Source organism: Brachypodium distachyon, chromosome 2, assembly GCF_000005505.3.
Source record: "Brachypodium distachyon strain Bd21 chromosome 2, Brachypodium_distachyon_v3.0, whole genome shotgun sequence".
Lineage (NCBI taxonomy): Eukaryota > Viridiplantae > Streptophyta > Magnoliopsida > Poales > Poaceae > Brachypodium > Brachypodium distachyon.
In genome coordinates, this window is record NC_016132.3 from 7,535,247 (window position 1) to 7,553,922 (window position 18,676).

Here is an 18,676-nt window from a genome sequence, read left to right on the forward strand (position 1 = left end):
GTTCAGCGTGTTTGAGGCCGGACCCACCTGTGGGGCCAGCATGCCACGCCAGCGTCCACCACTCAGGCCACTACACTAATTTCACCAGAAGCGAAGGGGCAAATTAAAAAAAAACGATTCCCCCCTTGTTTCTTCTTCCTCATGCCCGCGAACCGCCGCCGCCGCCTCGCTGTCGTGCTGCGCTCCGCACGCGCCGCTCGCCCGCGAGCCGCCGCCGCCCCACTGCAGGCCCGCAAGCGCCGCCCGCCCGCGAGCCGCACCGCCACCCGGGAGCCGCCGCTGCCACCTCTTGCTGTCGCTCCGCACGCGCCGTTCGCCTGGGAGCCGCCGCCTGCTGTCGCGCCGTTCGCCATGAAGTTCCCCCGCAAGTGCATGGCGTACCGGGAACACCACTGCCCCTCCGGTGCCTGCTGTTGGCGGGGCACGTGACCCCGTTCCCATGGCTGAATAGCCGCGACCTTGTGCCCTACGCCAACGCGCCCTACAAGAGCCTGACGGTGGAGAAGGCTGTCCAGAACTGGGTCCGCTACGTGGGCGCCGTACTCCGCTTCCCCGGCGGCGGCACCCAGTTCCCCCGCGGCGCCGACGCCTACATCGACCAGCTCGCCACCACCATCCCTTTCCCGTCCGGGCCTACATCGACCAGTTTCAGCCTGACGAAAATCAGTCGTGTTCGCGGCCGGTGGTGGGCCTGGCGTTGACCGGGGCCAGAGCCACTCGCCGGGAGCTGCCATGGGCGATGCAGCGGCGGCGGGCTCGCCTGTGGCCGTAGGGGCAGAGGCGGCTGTAGGCCTGTAGTAGCTTCGGCTTTTTCTGATTTGCCCCTTGCCTTGTTGTAACATTAGTGGGAGAGTTCGGCTCTTGCTAGGCTGGCCCGACAGGTGGCCTTGTCGGGATAAGCCCAAACTCTAGTTTTGAAAATGGGACCAGACCGGCGGTCCGACCGGTTAAAACGGGAACCGCAGCTCCCATCGGTCTGTTTAGCGCATTGGACCGGATGGCCAAGCGGACCGAAAAAACTGGGTGAACCGGACAGTTTTGGTGAAAATCGGTGAACCGGGCAGTTTGGCTCGAACCGTCCGGTTCACTTGCCGTTCCCCTGTATCGCCGTCTCCCTCCCTCGTCCCGCTGCCACCGTCGCCGGATCCCACGCCCACCCGCCGCCGCGCTTGGCCGCCCCCGCGTCGGCCGTCGCACGGTCCAGCGCGCCTCCCCGCCCCCGCGCCTTGCTGCCTCGCTGCGCACCTCGCCGCAACCAGCAAAGCCAAGCCGGGATTTTTATCTTTTTTTTTGTAGTATTTAGTTAAAATATATTATTTTATATCTTAAAAAACCAGACTGGTGAACCGGCGGTTCGACCGAAAAAACCTCAACCAAGAGCCTCGTCGGTTCGATTACCGGTCCGGTTTTCAAAACTAGGGCCTAAACGCGTTGATCCGGGCAATTTGTGTGATTAGTTACGAGCTGCCACAAAAGTGGATGTTTTTAGTTCTGATTAGCAATAGTGGTACCAATTTGAAACCCTAACTACTAATGTGGGTGTTTTTTTCATTTACTCCAATCTAATCAGATCAATCTTACTCTAGACTCGAATTTATCGTAATTCCCTTCCTAATTTTTCAAAACCTGACAAATACCCGCTCCGTCCCACAAAGATTGGCACGGATTTGAACCATCTACCTAATGGGTACTACCTCTATTTCTAAAAGATGTTATAACTTTGTTCTAAGTCAAAAAAGTTTCAAATTTGATCAAATTTATATGGGACGGAGGTATTATCTACCGCGTCATATCTTGTGAATCCACCGTCTCTGTGCATCCTGCAATTGGTCCTCCTCTGCCTTCCAATCCAGTTCCGATCCAGATCCTGCGTGAGTCTGGACGTGGCAATTTTTTAAACACACGTCTGCCTCGTCCAGGTTTAGTTGGCTTATTATCCAAAACAGACCCCAGCAATACTCATCTTCCCCAGGCCTCCATCCTCCTGACTCATGGAATTCCCCAATCCCTCAACCACGGGTCCCGCTCCCGCCCCATGCTGATCCCCGATCCCTCAACTGCGACGTTCCCCACAGGCGACGACCACCGCACCCACATTCCGGCGACGGAGACCACGACGACCACCGCACCCAGTTTCCAGTGACGGAGACCCCGGCGACCACAACATCCCATAATGGCTACGTGCGGAGGAGACAGGTGTCGGCCGCCACAAAATCCAGATGTGATGGCAACCACTAGCCTATGACCGACACTCGCGTTTGCCGGCCGCCGCATCCTGGCGACGAGCCAACCTCCCTCATTCTGCTATGGAGGAGACATCAACTTTCAGATCGAGTGTGATTCACAGAGTGTTTGAGGCTAATGTGATGTGGTTCAGGACATAGGATCAGATTGTCTGAACTTGGTGCAGAACTTCAGGCTATCATGCACCGATAAATCTCATGCAGGATCAGTTATCGAAGACACCATGCCAACAGCAGCTACCTTTGAGTGTATTTCTTTTTCTTGGTTAATTAATCAATGGTGTAATGAGCTAGATTAGCTAACCAGGTTGCTGGATTTGTATGAGGCTCTGGAGTTAATCAGAGCTCCTAATGTAACAAATATTTCAATCAATGAAAAGCTGCTGATTTTTTTTTAAGTAATGATGTTCTGCTCCTAATGTTTTGCACCTGATACATACTATTGTATAATTTTATCCCAGGGGCTAGCTGTTGCTCCTTGGTATAAATACCTTTTCCCTCCCAGGTGCCAATTGCTACTTGCAATATATGAGAGATTAGAAGGAGCTAGGCTATGGTGCCAGGTCCTAAACTAGTAAACTCCATTCGACAGGAAACAAGTAACAGAAAATAACATGAAACAATTTTAAAGAAACACAAGTTCTCAACCATTAGAAAAAATCAGTACATCAAAGAAATTGGTATGGTCCAAAAAAATGAATTGTATCATAACTGGTAAGGTGTATAAAGTCATGATTTCTAGGCAACTGAAGGCCATGATGAAACACCATTCTGTTGCCTGTTATTCAGAACCGTGATTCATTTTCCTTGACCTTTCTTGCTCGGACAATTGCGACTATCATGAAACACTATTTGGTGGCACGTCTTGCACATACGTGCGACCTTTGCCTTTGCTTCTTTCTTCTTCTTTTTCTGATCCTCCGCTTGTGTTTCCTTTCCTCTCTTTATTCTTTTGCATCTGCCCAACGTACGAACGTCAGTTGGTGGTGTATGTCAACTACAGTAGGAAGGTTGCAACCAATAAAAGCCTCATATTCCTCTTGCCTTGTGTGCTTTGGAGCTTCTATAGGAACCATTTGGTCCAAAGGTGCCTCAATGTCATTGTTCAATACACTGGTTGTAAAAAAATCCATGCTCTCATCTGAGTGCTTGGCCGTTTGAAGTAGATCTTTGAACTTGTTGCGTACAACAGAAATCTTCTTCCTCATAGCCGCATCCAAGGGGCCGGTTGCTTTCTCTTCTAGTAAATTCCCCTGTTCATCATAAACACTTTCCCTAGGAATAACAACACATGATGTCAGCCCACTGATTTTCAGGAAAATAAAATACTGATTTTGGTATAAATTATTCAATACCATTTGCATTTTTCTCCCATCTTTTCATAATGTAACGGGCTGGAAGTTCATTTTGATTCTCAACCCTGGACACCTGGATAATATGGCGGCATGGGATTCCGTGTGACTCAAATAACTTTACAAGAACAGTGAGCTTCCTACTGGAACAGAGGCTTCGCACCAACGGGAACCTGATTGCTACAACTCCGATCTTGTTTTTTTTTTTGACGAAACAGCTGCAGCGAGCTATTCATTGCCAAAGAGGTCGGACGGAACAACTAGAGCTTGGTGGTAGGGAACAGAGGAGAAAGGAAAACTCCGATCTTGTTAGAATTACGTCGTTTCTATTGTCCTGCCCTGCGCTGCCCTTCGATTCCGCCGCTGCCCTGTGCCAGCACCCCCCCCCCCCCCCCCCGGGCACCCCCCACACCCCCGCAGGAGCAGGTGGCAGCTGTGGGTGGGAAAGGAGAGGAGAAGACCGAAGGAAGAAGATAAGATGACAAAAAAAAAGAAATGTCCCACTGACATGTGGGTACCACTGTTCAGTGAAAATGCAAAACTAAATAGAGGGTGAAGTTTAGGAGCTACTGCTGAAGCTTTTGGTGAAATAGAGGATAAAAAATTTAAGGAGCAGCCCCAAAACATTGTATAAGGGCCTTATTTTAGGGTTTTATGTTGAAGATGCTCTTAAAGATATAAAAAGGTGCATTATTGTCTAGAAATAGGGTCAATATACGAGCAGAAGATCTCACATGTCAGCCGTCACTTTGGCCACTACATTGTTCAGATAATGCCAACATTGTCAAATCATCTTCATCTTGAAGTCTGACAACCTCTTTTATTGGGAGTTTGGTTAGCCTCATAACAGCAACCTAGTTTCAAAAATGAATTCAGAAATTAATCAGATCCCCAGTTTGAGATGCTACTTGAGCTGAAACATCTCTGCTGATATTTTGCTTCATGATTGTTGTTTCTAGTCCAATATGAAATAAAATCAGTGTGCTGTTTTCTATATTAATTTGGTAGACCTACTATTTCAGCAAGAGGCAAATATCCCCCAGAACATATCCAGCTATCGTGTAAGAAAAATAAACCTGGATCGTCCAACACAATATAAAAGCAATAAGGACTTACTTCATCGAGTTCCAATGAAATATGTGAGTGCTCACCCATCTATTCGACCTGATTACAAGTGGTGAAACAGTCAGACTGGGATTAAAGAATATTGTTTCCAACTTAATCACTACTTCTATGATACTATTTGCTAGGAAGAATAGGTAATGCAGAGAAAGCAGCCATGAAGCTTCCTTTTCTATCATTACATTTTGCTTGAAAAAAATTCCAATATTATGGCAGAACAAAGCACAGTACACAGACATCATGAAGTCAGCATGATGCACATAAATTGTATTTGTTGTTCCACTGAAGCCTTGAAGCTGTATGCATACAGTAAACGTACAAAAGTCTATATTTATTATGAAGCACATGGAATTGTCTAATACTCCGTAGATGGAAATGGTTATTGAAGCCTAGAAGCTGTATCCATACTCTACATCATTATTCCCGGTGTCAAATTGTGAAATAAGCCCTTAAATGGCTGGCACGCACATGACTGCTTTGCCCTTCCCATGAGAGAAAAATAAGAGATTGTCCTACCATAGAAGCAACATCTTGGGGCGCAGCAGAAATTTAATGCAAGTTGTCACTACGTCAAATCGTCAATAACCTGTCCATTGAGAGTCCACAAGCATTAGACAACCCAGGACCTTTAAATCCTCGTTCGATTTCTGATCAAGAAGAGCGCGGACAATGCTCAGTGTGCTTGTGGCCAGCAATGGTCTAAAACAGTAATAAGGCAGAAGCTTCCTATATATGCATGGTACAGCCTTGGGCGCCAAGGTGAAATTATCATGTCTCGGATCTTTATAGCATCTATGCTCGAGATACTCTGTGATCTGTTCAAAAAAGGAGCTGGAACGAGGCCGGCGTGGCGTCTTCGACTGCTACACCGCGGCGGAGACGTCGAACATCCGGCCGAGCTCACCGTCACCGGATCGCGAGACGTCGCCCTCGCCCCCTGTGTGCGGCAGTGTGGCCACCGGAGCTGACGACGACGGCTGCCACCGCTCCCTCTTTCCCTGTTTGGATCTGGCCCTGTTTGGATCTGGCTGTTAGAATTATATTTAGCACATGTTAGTACGTAGGAATCCATGCTTAAAAGGACACATCCCTTCCCTCTCTCTAACATGTAACTATCATTTTTTGTTCCTTCCGACACTTTTTGATGGCACCCCTCGTAACTCTATATATACCTCAATCATCAATAAAGAAGACACTCGAATCATTTACTTTATCTCAATCTCGTTTACTCTCTATTCTCAGCACCGGCGAAGGTCGGGCGGCTAAGATGGCGTCGGCGCGGTGCGCGAGGAGGTCAGCAGGCCGGTGAAGATGTGTGGAAGAACTCGGGTATAACGGGGAGCTTGGTGGAGCCTTGGATGGTCCGGCGGTGGAGAAGAAGGCCGGCAGGATCTCGGTACGCAGGCGGCCGGCAGGGAAGCTCGGCGCGAAAAGCGGCCTGCGGTGGAAGCTCGCGGAGCAGCTGGATCAGAGGGAGGAGAAGCATCGTCTGAGTTTGGCGGGGAAGTACCGCGAAAACGAGCAGCACCATGAAATTCTTCAGGGTGGATGGCTCGGTCTGGCTCGGAGCAGAGCAGTGGCACTGGCCGGCAAGCAGAACATAGTACAAACAAAAGCTAAATCCATCATCATTCACCAACAGAGGCTCCACAAGATCATCTACGACAACATAAGTCCATACAAGACACAATAGTCTACAAAATGATCCATGAATCACGACACCACAAGTCCACGAGGTTTAGAGTTAACCGCTTTGATTGAGCATCTTCGTTGCAGCTAAGAAGAGCTACATACATCTGAAGAACTTGTACGGTGGGAAGCAGATGTCTTCAGGGCAAATTTTGCCAATCCCTCCAATTTGGCGATGGGTTTTCTTATGGATTCTTACGCACCAATGCTCACCGTAACTGTTCAGGAAGTAGTAGTAATCACCATGATTCCACCTTCCCGCGCCCACCAAGATCACCGTGTGTAAAGTAGCTCTGCGTCCAGCTGGTTTCGTTTTGTAGTTGAATGGGCACTTGTATACTTCGCGATATGACAAGTCTGAAAACCCACTCCCAGGAAATATGTCAACTATAAGAGGATATCCGTTTGCTAACTCTGTAGCAATATCTTCAAACTGTTCAGAAGTTTCATCCACCCCTCCAATTTTATAAGTACGAGTGCGAGCCTACAAAAAAACAAAGAAATTATATTATATTTAGGAGCTTATAAGGGCTCATTCGGTTTAAAGAATTCTTAAAGAAATTTTACAGGAATTCAACCCTCGGGATTTTTTCCCCTATGTGTAGCATTCGATTCATAGGAATAGAGGTGCTAGATTCCTAAGGATTGTGTCCAAATTGGCCTTAACAGATTTTTAAGCCAATCGCCGAATTTATTCAGCTAGCTTAGCTTAGTTTCATTCCTTAAGTTTCAGTTACAACAAGTTAGTTTCGTAATTTACGTAAGTAGTCTGCTATGTAATCAGTTAGCTTGGCTCAGTATCAGCTATTACTAGTTATTAGTTTTGTGTCATATAGATTAGACTAGTATTAATTTCATCTCAGTAAAATTTTCAGTATTAATTTGCAGTACCTACTTCTGCTAATGGGATTTAAATAAGCTAACTTACACTAAGCTAAGCTAACTGATCTAATTGATCTTAAGTTTCATAGGCAGTGAAGACTCAAAAATACTGAAACTAAATAAGTAACTAGCAAAATGAAGCACTGAAACACCAACCAACATTAAGCAATAGCTTAAAAAAACTGAAACTGAAAATACTTTCAGTTTTATAGGTGAAAAACTGATAAAGACTAACTGAATACTAGAACTGAAACTTACTAAAAGTACTGAAAAGTGAAAAGAGATATCAACTACTGAAACTGAAAATAATTTCAGTTTTACTTGTGTGATTAACTAAGCTAACTTATAATAACTGAAACTAAGATAACTGATTACACAACAGTCCCCTTATGTACTGAACTAAGCTAACTGAAATAAAGGCAACAAAAATGAAGGAGGAAAATACACTCGGATTTAATAACAAAAATATCTGATAACTAATTACAAAAGTAAGACAGCAACTGAAAGTAGCAATCACCTTGCTGAAAATAGCAGTATTAGTCATGTAACAAAGGCAAAAAAAAATGAAGACTAATACTGATTACAAAATGACACACATTAAGATTCACTATACTGAAAAAGACTATACTAGAAATTACAAAACTAAGCTTAGTTTCTTTTGTACTTCCTATTAAATAAAAATACCTTGATTTTGCTTACTAGTATCTATGATTGATATTATTCCTTAATTAAGGTACAGTAGAGGGTCAGCGACTACATAACATCCCCACCTCTGCGTTCAATACACATGGGCCAGGGGATGTGGCACCGACCCGCGATGCCAGCAACTTTGATAAGGTTAGCAAAGGGAGGTGCCTGCAGAGCAGCAAAGGACGCCACACTGCTGTAGAAATTCAGACCTACCGCCGCCGGCTCTGCCCAAGGCCATGCCCGTTGCCTTCGGGTTCCGCCATGGCAGAGACTAAAAATAGCAAACACCCCAGCCACCAAACCCCAATTGCCAACCCCCTCCCACCCAGCAGCTCCTGCTCCTCCATGGCCGGTCACGCACTGAAACAGCGAGAACACCTGCTACCACCCCCTGATGCACGTCGAACGCGCCACCCTCCCACCACCCCCTGATGCACGTCGCACACATGGAGGTACGCTCCCGACACACACCGGCACAACCATGAACATGGCTGCGCGAACACGCACAAATTCGCAAAAAAGAGGAAGATGGAAAGGAGCATACCGAGCGCTGCTGCGGCTCCTTCCGCTCTACCACCTAGCCATGGACTGCTGGCAACAATTAGCTCAGAGAAACCCCTCTCCACCAGCTACCATTCCCCGTCGCGCGAGCGCTCTCCTCTCTATCCCCCTCCTCGAAAACTAAAAGCTCAAAAGGACAGCTGTGGGGGAAAAGAAATTCTAAAATGAAATGGAAAAACACGAGACACGCAGCTGACCAGCAAAAAGGGGGGGAAGGGAAAAAAAATCCAAAACGAGATGCGCAGACGAAGCCCAAAGCCCAATACACAGACACCGCCGGAACAAAAACACAACTCATGGCCAGATTCCTCAAGATTCGGACAACAAATCCAGCGGCTAAAAAAAGTGACCGGAGATGGTTTGAATTTCAGCTAGCTGAAGAATAACAAAAGTGTTTAAAAATCCTAAGGATTCTAAGCATTAGGTGAGACCTCATTCAAATCCTCTACTTTTCCTATTCCTATGATTTCAAAATCCTATGAACCAGATAAGCCCTAAACGATGAATCTAATGAAGAGCTTATAAACAATCAGTGACCTCACCTTATTTGGTATTCCATTTGTTTCTAATAACTCGATCATCTTCATCATCGCCTCTGCATCTTTATAAGATATTTTTCCTCCAGTCCCTTCCGCCAATCTGGAAGACTTGTACATTTTCTTCAACCTATAGGGATCCAGGGTGGGGATTTTATCTTTGCTGCCGGACAAAATGGTTCGAATCCTGGCTGTTATTTCAGTTCCTTTTGCAAGAGCAAACAGCAAACAATCATCTGCCACAAGAAAAAATATATGTTAGTGCTGATGATGCAGGTGTTGGCTATTATAATATCAGAAAATGTTAGATTGCACGAGTTTACTAGGAAGCCCAAATGACTTGCCTGTATTTCCCTGATCAAGAATCTTCCCAATTGGGCATTTCCCATTGCCAGCAAGGTTCCCAAATGAGAAACGAAAATTGACTCGTTTCTGACATAAGAAAATTCAGCCTTATTAATAAAGGAGACATAAATCAGCGATTTCATGGTAAGATAACAAAACACAGATACATAATACATTTTCAAGTCTATATGTATATGAACAATATTGTAATCATGCATTTCCTTTACACTTAGCATCAATTTTCTCGAACAAATAAAAAAGCATGATTCCATAGAGAATATCTAGGATAATCCTTATCTTCAGAAAAAGTAGTACCAGTTTACCACTAAATGTAAAATACTCCCATTCAAATAGATAATAGTCACTGAAACTGTAACTACTGATTGATTCGCCTGATAGGTGAATTTGGATGAGGAGAAAGGAGGGAGATGGCGAGCCGTCTCCACTCCACCAGGGGACAGGAACAAGGCCAGCATACCGCTTTAGCATCACAGTTGCCGCAGCTGAAAGCAGGAAGATCCACGAACAGATGTCGAGTTGGCTCGTTCTGATGTTGGCAAACATCACAGATCCAAGCTGTTGCATCAAGGTGACTTCTTCTCCCCCAAACAATCCGCCTCGGCACGTCATGCAGAAGCACGCTCTGATTCTCTTCGCCTTCCACCCTCCTCCTCTTCCTTCCTGAAGTCCGCGACCACTTCCATGGACCGCGACCGTACATAGTGACCCGTAGCCCGCGGATTTCAGGCCACTGGTTGCGCGAGGGGAAGGGGCGGCGAGGAACAGTAAACCCCCCTTGGCCCTTGGTCGAGGGAAGCTGAAGAGAGTGAGTCTGGATGTAGTCCGCTCAACGAGGCCTTGGCCAAGAGGCATGGCCGTTGGATGCACGTCACGGTCTTTCTCCGCCGTCAGATCACTCTACGGGCCGTCCTGGGTCTATTCTTGTGGCTTCACGGGCCATTCGACCAAGGAAGAGCACGAGGCCCGACCAGGACTCCGGAAGAGAAGAAGCGGTACCAAGCCCGGTAAGATCCTTTCTCAAAACAAAAAAAAAAAAGCCCGGTAAGATCAGAAGCGGACGGGAAAGGAAAAAAGAAATATTCTAAAGTTCAGAAAATACAAACGGAATATGATGAAACAAGAACATCTTATGGGAGCACCAGAGCTTCGGATGAATACCGGAAGGTTTTTGAAGTCCATACGGCCGGACCCATTGGTGACATTTAACGTGATGAACCCTTTTTATGAAGTTTTTCTAACTTTCTCCAAACGACCTGATTTTTTTTATGTTGGTATTCTATGCCTGATACATGGCTCCATGCTAGATCACATCATTTTCTTACATTCCTATCGTATTATTTCTTTTTCTGGCCATTAATTATCAAGAAATGCAACTAAATCGTGGAAAATATCTAAACGTCATGAAAATACTTGAACATCCTCAAAGACCAATTAAATGGGGTGCACCGCATGTACACAAGATATGGATGCAACAATAATGGAGCTTTGGCATGTTGCTTCACACAAAAACCCCTCTCCAGCCATCTGGAAAATTGTGAACTATGTTTTTCACATGGAAATAGACAAACTTTCTCCAACTAGTAAGTGAGGACGTTCATGCACGTCTTTACAATTTAAAACCTTTCTTTTGAATCTCATTTTTCTTTAATTAAGTTGATTTTCATTACATTTTTCTCATTGAGTCTCTTAAATAGATTTTATGCTCTAGTGACATAAAGGTGCACGTGCAACGTATGACCCACACACATTGCATCAGATAAAACCCACTAGCATAAAAATATATTATATTAGTCACAAAAATATTACAATTCAGCGATACTTAACTGGAAATCTGCCGTAGCAAATTTTCAGTCCTTACTTCCCTGAGAGTTGGGACATCTATTAACAACTGCCGTAGCAAACTTACAGCAGAAGAATCAATTACAATGTATCGGGTGCAATGGTATATTGTCTGGTGGGCATTGTGAGGTAGGTGCTATGTCAAAACACGTAATCAAAATGCAAACTGGTTCTACAAATGGCAATATGAAACACATAGTACTTCTTAGGATCGATCATGAGTTAAACCAAGCTCAGAACTGTTTCATATGAAAAGTCTAGTACCTTCTGAGAACCTTTAAAATGACAAACAGTGAGAAGCATACATAATCCTTCCTCTTTGCAAAGATTTCTGTGAGATCACTTGATGCATGCTTTGTCTCATCTTAAATACCCTTGATTTTTCTGTCTCTACTCTTCCTTCTTTTTATCCTTTCGCTGCTGTAAAATTAGCTTGTACGCTCGTTCTACAGTGGGCCTCACCTGGATACATCATTGGATTCGGTCATTCCACAGAAATCATACACAACGGAGAGAAAGGAAACCCACCGCACCAGACGGCCTCCTTGAGCAGCTTCTTCCACGACCTGGCAGCATATAAACATGTCTGATCAAATTTTATACTCCCTCCGACCGGTATTACTTGTCTTAAATTTGGCTAAATACGGATGTATCTATGTGTGAAAAGTGTCTAAATACATGTAATATTTCGGCAAATAATTCCGGCCGGAGGGAGTACATAGCTTGATCGAATAGCCTATGAACACATCCTTGAAGAGATCTGCACTCGCCTAAAAGAGGTCTACAGAACTGAAAAATAGATTAGAGAAGCTCCCAGCAGGGAAGTACTATCAGAGCAATACAACCATTACTGTCTAAAATCAGGAGTGTAAGTTTAACAAATAATACAATAAAACTTCTATCAGGCATGGCAGTCATAGAAGGAAAAAAGATGGATTGAACTCGCCGATGCATCATTAGTCACGGAGTGTTGTACATTGTTGATAGATGCATTAACATTGCTGCTGTGTGTGCAAGAGAATGTGGCTGATGAAGCAGCGGGAGTACGACTCTCCAATTCATTTGTTTTATCCTACAACGATCCATTAATAGGTGTTGGCTTCAGAACAGTGGCCAGAGATTATTATTTTCTTATCTGGTCCCTTATTTGATTATCTGATTTCTTATTACTCTGAACATGAGCTGTGCAGCTATGGTAATTTTAATTTTTATCCCTAAAATGAATCATCGGTTTTGAGAATAAAGCTTGTGGATTTACTCAATTTATATCAGTTGAGACGAGCGTGTGCGTGCATGATTACTACGGCACCCTGAAAAAGAATTCATGTTGAAATTTTCGGCAACAGAGGTATACAATGAAGCTGTGAGGGACCTTCTAGAGGTGGAATATATATATATATAATTATATATACCGGCACAGGTGAAAATAAAGCTGAATGCCGTTGTTATCGCACCACCTTCGAGTGAGGTGAGGGGGTGTGGAACTCTATCTCGACGAGAAGTAAAGTCAATCGACAATCCTTCGACATCGTGACAACGCTGCAAAGTTTGATGCATTCATGCAAGTCAATAATGGTAAAGGTGACATAATAGAAGTCTGCTGGTTGTTGTTTTAAAAGTGTAACCGTGGGTTTCCATGGGGAATATGAGATGTTCTTGGTAGCGCTCTTGGCTGGTGAATTGAAAGACTAATTGATTGTCGAACAATCGAAGAATTAATTTTGTCTAGGTTTGAAAGATAAATTTTGTTTCCTAGAGTTTATGGCATTTTATCCGAAGTTTTCTCAGTGTTGTCTTTTTTATCAAAGAAGCAACGGTTATAGCAGTCAAAAAGACAACACTAACAAAACTTCCGCTAAAAAGTACTCCCTCCATTTCATAATTCTTGTCGAAATATTACATGTATGTTGACACTTTTTAGAAACAGATACATCCATTTTTGGCCAAATTTAAGACAAGAATTATGGAACGGAGGGAGTACACAAATACTTAGATTGGACAGACGAAATTACTGGCCGGCATGAGAGGGCTGGAAAGAGGCTCAGTTTTATTATCCTAAACAAGCATACATCATATCAGGTAGTTGTGCATCTACTTTAAAATCAAGTTTAGGAATAAATCAAACGAATAAACGGTTGTTACAAATCAGGACAACCTCCTTTGGAGAGCTAGGTGCTATATAATTTCAAAAGGAAGGCACTGTCTTGTCTTCTGAGAGAGTAGAGAGACGAAAGCTTTGCCAGAAGCGAGATAAGCGTTTTAGGGATATTTGGCTATTTGCTGGCCTTCAGAGAGGAAGGAGCAGTGTGAGGAATAGGTGGACGTTTTTGCATATCTATTGAGAAAGCACAAGCACAATCGATACGCAAGTCTTTGAAATGAAATGGTGGGATACTTCTAGCTCGAATGTACCATTTCACTTTTTTTTCATAGCAACGAAATTTGCTAGGTCGACGTCATTTAAGCATGTGCGTGCACGTGCACACTTACTAGTGGTGGAAAATAGCTAAACATCACGGAGATCATCGAAAGTCCGCAAATACCCATTAAATGCGGCGAACCACGTATAAAACAGAGATGTATGTAATATGAATGGAGCTCGAGCATACGGCTTCACAGAGGAACCAATATCCAGCCATCTGAAAAAAGGGAAATATGTTTCCAGGTGGAAATAGAAAAACTTTATCCAATTCTCAACTCACCATGTCAAAAGGAATCCATGGACCAAAATTAGGGCCAATATGACGATTTTGCATGCCGGTTTGGCGAAAAGAGGGTTCCAATTCAATGGGTAAACTCCATTAAACATTTAACATGATGAGCCCTTTTTGTGAAGTAAGTGTTTTTCAAATGTCAAAAACTGAATTCTTTGTGGCGGCATTCCATGCCCGAGATGAGACATGGATCCAATCCAAATCCCAACATTTTCGTGTATGAGGTTTCATGATTTTCTACTCAAATGACTAAGTCTATGCTTATCCCACCTCATTTTTCATAATGATGACTTTATATTTGATATATACATTGCTTTTAGAATTTAGCATGATTTGATCAACAATATTATTTTTGTATTTTATTTAGATGTTTTGTTGCTCTACTCTTAAAAAGAAAAACCAAATTTTTGCCCAACTCTCCTCTTTTTTCCGCTTTGGCCAAGCGGTAGCAACAAGGCCCAGCTAGCGTGTTCTCTTTTTCTCCCTTCCTATTTTTTTCTTTTCTGCCCCAGCTGACCAGACCATCTCGAACCGAGCCAGCCCATGTCCAACTAGTCAGGACAAAACGAGCTTGCGGTGAAAAGTGGCAGAACGTTTCCTTGGAGCAGCGGTTAGCTATTGCACGTGTGACGGGGAGGTCCGGTGTAAGTCCCTGTGCCTTCCTACCAAACCGTATTGTATCTACACCTACCGTGAGAGCTTGCCATTTGTCCTCTTTTAATTTCTCTCTTTCCTTAATCCCCATACTGTGGACACAGCTTTTTAATTAACTAGATAATGCCTGCAAGTTGTTTCGAAAAAATTTAGTTAACATACGTACATGAAATTGAGTAGCAATGAAACAGTATCCAAAATTAAAAACATATAATGAAATTGTATGATATATGGATTCTTCACCTTAGTGAGGATAGTTTAACAAAAAGTAGCATGCATCTGCAAAAAAATATGACTTTCCCACTAAATAGGTGTGAAGAAATAATGATGTGATGATGTGACATGGTTACATGTTGAGAGAAATCAAATAGTGAGATTCTCCTGCTTAGATATAAAAGATTTAGCTAAAGTTGTCCCGTACTTTCCCACTTCGTCTCTCTCATATATATATCTCCCCGGCCGTTATTTTATCTATCTCCCTCACGTCCTCTCTCTCTCCTCCAGGCGCAAGATCTCCGGCCGCGACGGGCACTTGTCAGCTCGCCTCGCCGCCAACCAGTGACTCCTCGCCTTGCAGTGCTCGCCTTAGGCGTGGCGCTGATGCCCTTGCTGCTCGCCTCCCCAGAGTCCCTGTCCAGATGCTCCTCGGCGACCCACCAACCTTCCCTCTCCGGTTTTTTAGTACATGCGTATCATAATGTATTTAAGAGGTACCAAGTTTCACGGATGCTCATAATGTGATTATTTTTCTTGATACATGACGTACTGTGATGAGTTCGTGCATACAGTTTTGATATTTTGACGATGTACTAAAAAACTGATAAGGTACATGTCATGTACCATAATATTCTTAGATATGAGGTACGAAATTGACGAGGTACTAAGAGGTACGCAGGTGTCTGACAAAAAGCGAGGGAGAGACAAAGGAAAGGTAAAAAGTGTGAGGTTGTCACATCTGTCACATTAAATTAGACCAAAGAAACATACTAATTTTTGTTCCTCTCACTGCTAATCGACCAAAGAAACATATATATGGGCTGTTTGGTTGGGAGCCAACACAAGCCAAGCCAAATAATTGGTAATCAAATGTTTTTGGTTCTTGTTTGGTTGGGAGCCAAAATTTTGGTTGCCAATTTGAAATACACCATCTTTCTTACACATTCTTGCCAAATAATTGGCAAAGTAAGAGTTGTGAAATCCTTGACCAAATAATTGGCAAGCCAATTGTTGCCCTCATTTGACAGGGCTAAAAGGGGCACAAACCAAACAGCCCCATACTGCTAATCCATCTTCTCCAAATGTAAAGCATGATAAATTAATTAGGAGGCACACATCTCAATGCTTCATCATGTGGCTGGCACGATGGGGTTATATACCACCCAGGGCACCGCCTCGGCTTTAGTGGTTGTTTTACGCGAAATAAATATTGAAATTTATCCGCTATGGCGTTTAAAGTGCGGGCGTGCCAATATACCATAATATACAAATTAAACTGATATAAACACATGGAAATGAGAAAAAGTTGTATTTCATCCATTCTTGACTATTTATATATTCTCCCTTCTCATGTTTTTTCTATACTGCGCGTATCTATCTGACTGAGACGATTGTAAGGTTCTTGATTCCTGAAATCTCGTAAAAATTTCAGTTAATTACATATGCGGTATATATACTCGCAAAACACCTCCAATTAAACTACACCAAAGTGTCAATGGTCATCTTTATAAAATCTTGGACTCAGGTCATCACAAGGTTATGCAGACAAAAATAACACAAGCACATGAGAGACACATGTTTTAACATGGAAACCCAAATAGGGAGAAAACCACGATGGCACGAAGGCCAAATTCACTATATGATTGTTTGCATACAACAAGGTGTTACAACATTGCTCTTCTATTATTATATTCATAATCATGATCAATCTGGAATGGCGACTTAATTCCGCGGTAGATGGCCATGTCAGTCACCACATTTATGCATATTGCTGCCATAAGGATGTTGATTTCTGTAGATTGAAACTTGTGGTGACGGTGGTCCATCCGTGGCAGTGGCACGGCACCAGCTGGTAGAGCCACGAATGTTAGATAATCTTTTTTTAATAGTCTACGGCGACGGCACATCGTCAGGTAGAGCCGTGGACATCACAAATATGTAGAAGCACGTGACGACAATGGTTCATCCGTCGCAGCGACACGGCGCTAGGTAGAGCCACGAATGCCAGATAATCTTACTTTTTTTAATAGTCGACGGCAACGGCACGTGCCATGTAGAACCGTGGACATCACAAATATTTAGAAGCACATGACATCAATGGTCCATCCATGACAGCGACACGGCGCCGGGTAGAGCCACGGATGCCAGATAATCATATTTTCTTTTTTTTAACCGTCCGCGACGACGGCACGGTGCCGGATAGAGTCGCGGACCTCATGAATTTTATAGACGGCAATGGTGGTTCATCCGTGGCTGCGTCACGACGCCGGGTAGGGCCACGGATGCCATGGTATCTTTTTCTTTCTTTTCTTAACCGTCCGCGACGACGGCACGACGTCAGGTAGAGTCACGGACCTCATGAACTTTATAGATGGCAATGGTGGTCCATCCATGGCTGCGACACAGCGCCGGGTAGAGGCACGGATGCCACAGAATCTCTCTTCCGAGATGCCGGCGATCTGATTCTGAAAGAAGCCACCGCTGGAGATCAAAGGACGTGGCTGCCCGATTGCTTGACTGCGTCATGGTGTGGATGTGTGTGCTGCCTGGAGATGTCGATCTCTTCTCTTCTGCGTGCGTCTGCTGGCCTGGAGATAATGATATGTATCAATCGTACCCGGCGGCCAACCTGCCGGACGTCCCGACGATCTTCTTCCTGCCGGCCAGCTTCAGCTGATGCTCTGCGATTGCCAGCCTTCCCTCTGCTCTCTTCTCTTAGTGATAATATGCTGCTCCATTGGCCGCTGCAATTTTGTGTAGTCGCCGCTTGCCGCCGCCGCAACTCTGACGAGGAGCTGACCTTCGAATCCCGGCCTCTCCAGCCCCCTCCCTTTCTTCGTGAGCCTGTGTTTATATTTGGCCAAAAGATCGATCAGGACTCCTGCTGTTGAGGATACGAACGGCCTGTGTGCATATCCATTCAGCTCTTCAAAATGTTTGACTTATCCGGCCAGCATCGATGGACCATGAGGTGTGTGGATATTTTTCAGAACGTACGTGTTGTTAAACCCAAGCTAGCTGATCAATAAATCTCTATGCATGCAGTGGGTCCACTCTCAGTTTATTTGCTTCAAGTACTAGGAGGCACGTAATACATAAATCATGCAAATTCTTGTCGCCTGCATCTGGCTATCACTAATATATGGACCAGTGTATGATTGATTTTGAGAAGCTTGTTTCTTCGGTGCACGACTACTCATGCGTGTCCCCACCAGGACAACCAAAAAAAAGTGTGCATGTACTCATGTATAAACTAGCAGCTTTTTGGCTATGGTGTTTGCAAATTATCATTCTTTATATATGTCAATTTCTGCCTTTATTCTACTATTTTTACCAAAATATTGTGACAAAAATCCATCGAACAGTGGCTTCCTTATTGTTCATTCAAAATTTGATTCCGTTGCCGGCCCACAAATGAGGCCGGCCTGCATGCCAGCTGTTCCGATTCGCCAGGCCCATGTGGCTCGGGAGGGAGGGTCACCGGTGACGGTTTTAAGCTCAAAACGGTCACTAGTAGGTGTCAAGTAATAATTGGGATTTTTAGCCGAGATCACAAGTGACGGTTTTTGTAAAACGGAAACTGAAGGTGGGTCAACATTGGCGGGTTTGTAAAAACAGTCACTAAAAGGGGGTCAACGGTGGTCAGTTTGTAAAAACGGCCACTGAAGAGGGTACCAGACAGAGAAGAGAGAGAGATACATTGATTGATTTTGTATGAAGAAAGAAGACCAACACATCACCATAACAGAGCACGACAACCTTTCCTATAATTTGTAGCCAACTCATACATATCCTAGCTTGCTCGCGTACTT

The 18,676-nt window shown here is 44.2% G+C and overlaps 1 protein-coding gene and 1 long non-coding RNA gene across 2 annotated transcripts; both read right to left on the bottom strand.

Moving 5' to 3' along the window:
* Positions 1-2,893: 2,893 nt before the first annotated feature.
* On the bottom strand, positions 2,894-3,937 carry LOC112270823. Its single transcript, XR_002963309.1, has 2 exons — positions 3,599-3,937; positions 2,894-3,518 (listed from the first exon to the last, which is right to left on the bottom strand). It is a non-coding gene; the product is annotated as an uncharacterized LOC112270823 (long non-coding RNA).
* A 2,381-nt stretch (positions 3,938-6,318) lies between these two features.
* LOC100839192 lies at positions 6,319-10,252 on the bottom strand. Its single transcript, XM_010232418.3, has 4 exons — positions 9,899-10,252; positions 9,420-9,507; positions 9,082-9,311; positions 6,319-6,890 (listed from the first exon to the last, which is right to left on the bottom strand). Exons 1-4 carry the CDS (start codon positions 10,139-10,141, stop codon positions 6,504-6,506), a joined length of 948 nt encoding a protein of 315 aa, XP_010230720.1. The 5' UTR covers positions 10,142-10,252; the 3' UTR covers positions 6,319-6,503.
* Positions 10,253-18,676: the final 8,424 nt, after the last annotated feature.

Coding starts and splice junctions, on each gene's coding strand:
- LOC100839192 (XM_010232418.3), bottom strand. CDS start 10,141: ATGTACGGTCGCGGTCCATGGAAGTGGTCGCGGACTTCAGGAAGGAAG. Junction 9,508..9,898: donor GCAACTGTGATGCTAAAGCG/GTATGCTGGCCT, acceptor TTCTTATGTCAG/AAACGAGTCAATTTTCGTTT. Junction 6,891..9,081: donor CAAATGGAATACCAAATAAG/GTGAGGTCACTG, acceptor GTTTTTTTGTAG/GCTCGCACTCGTACTTATAA.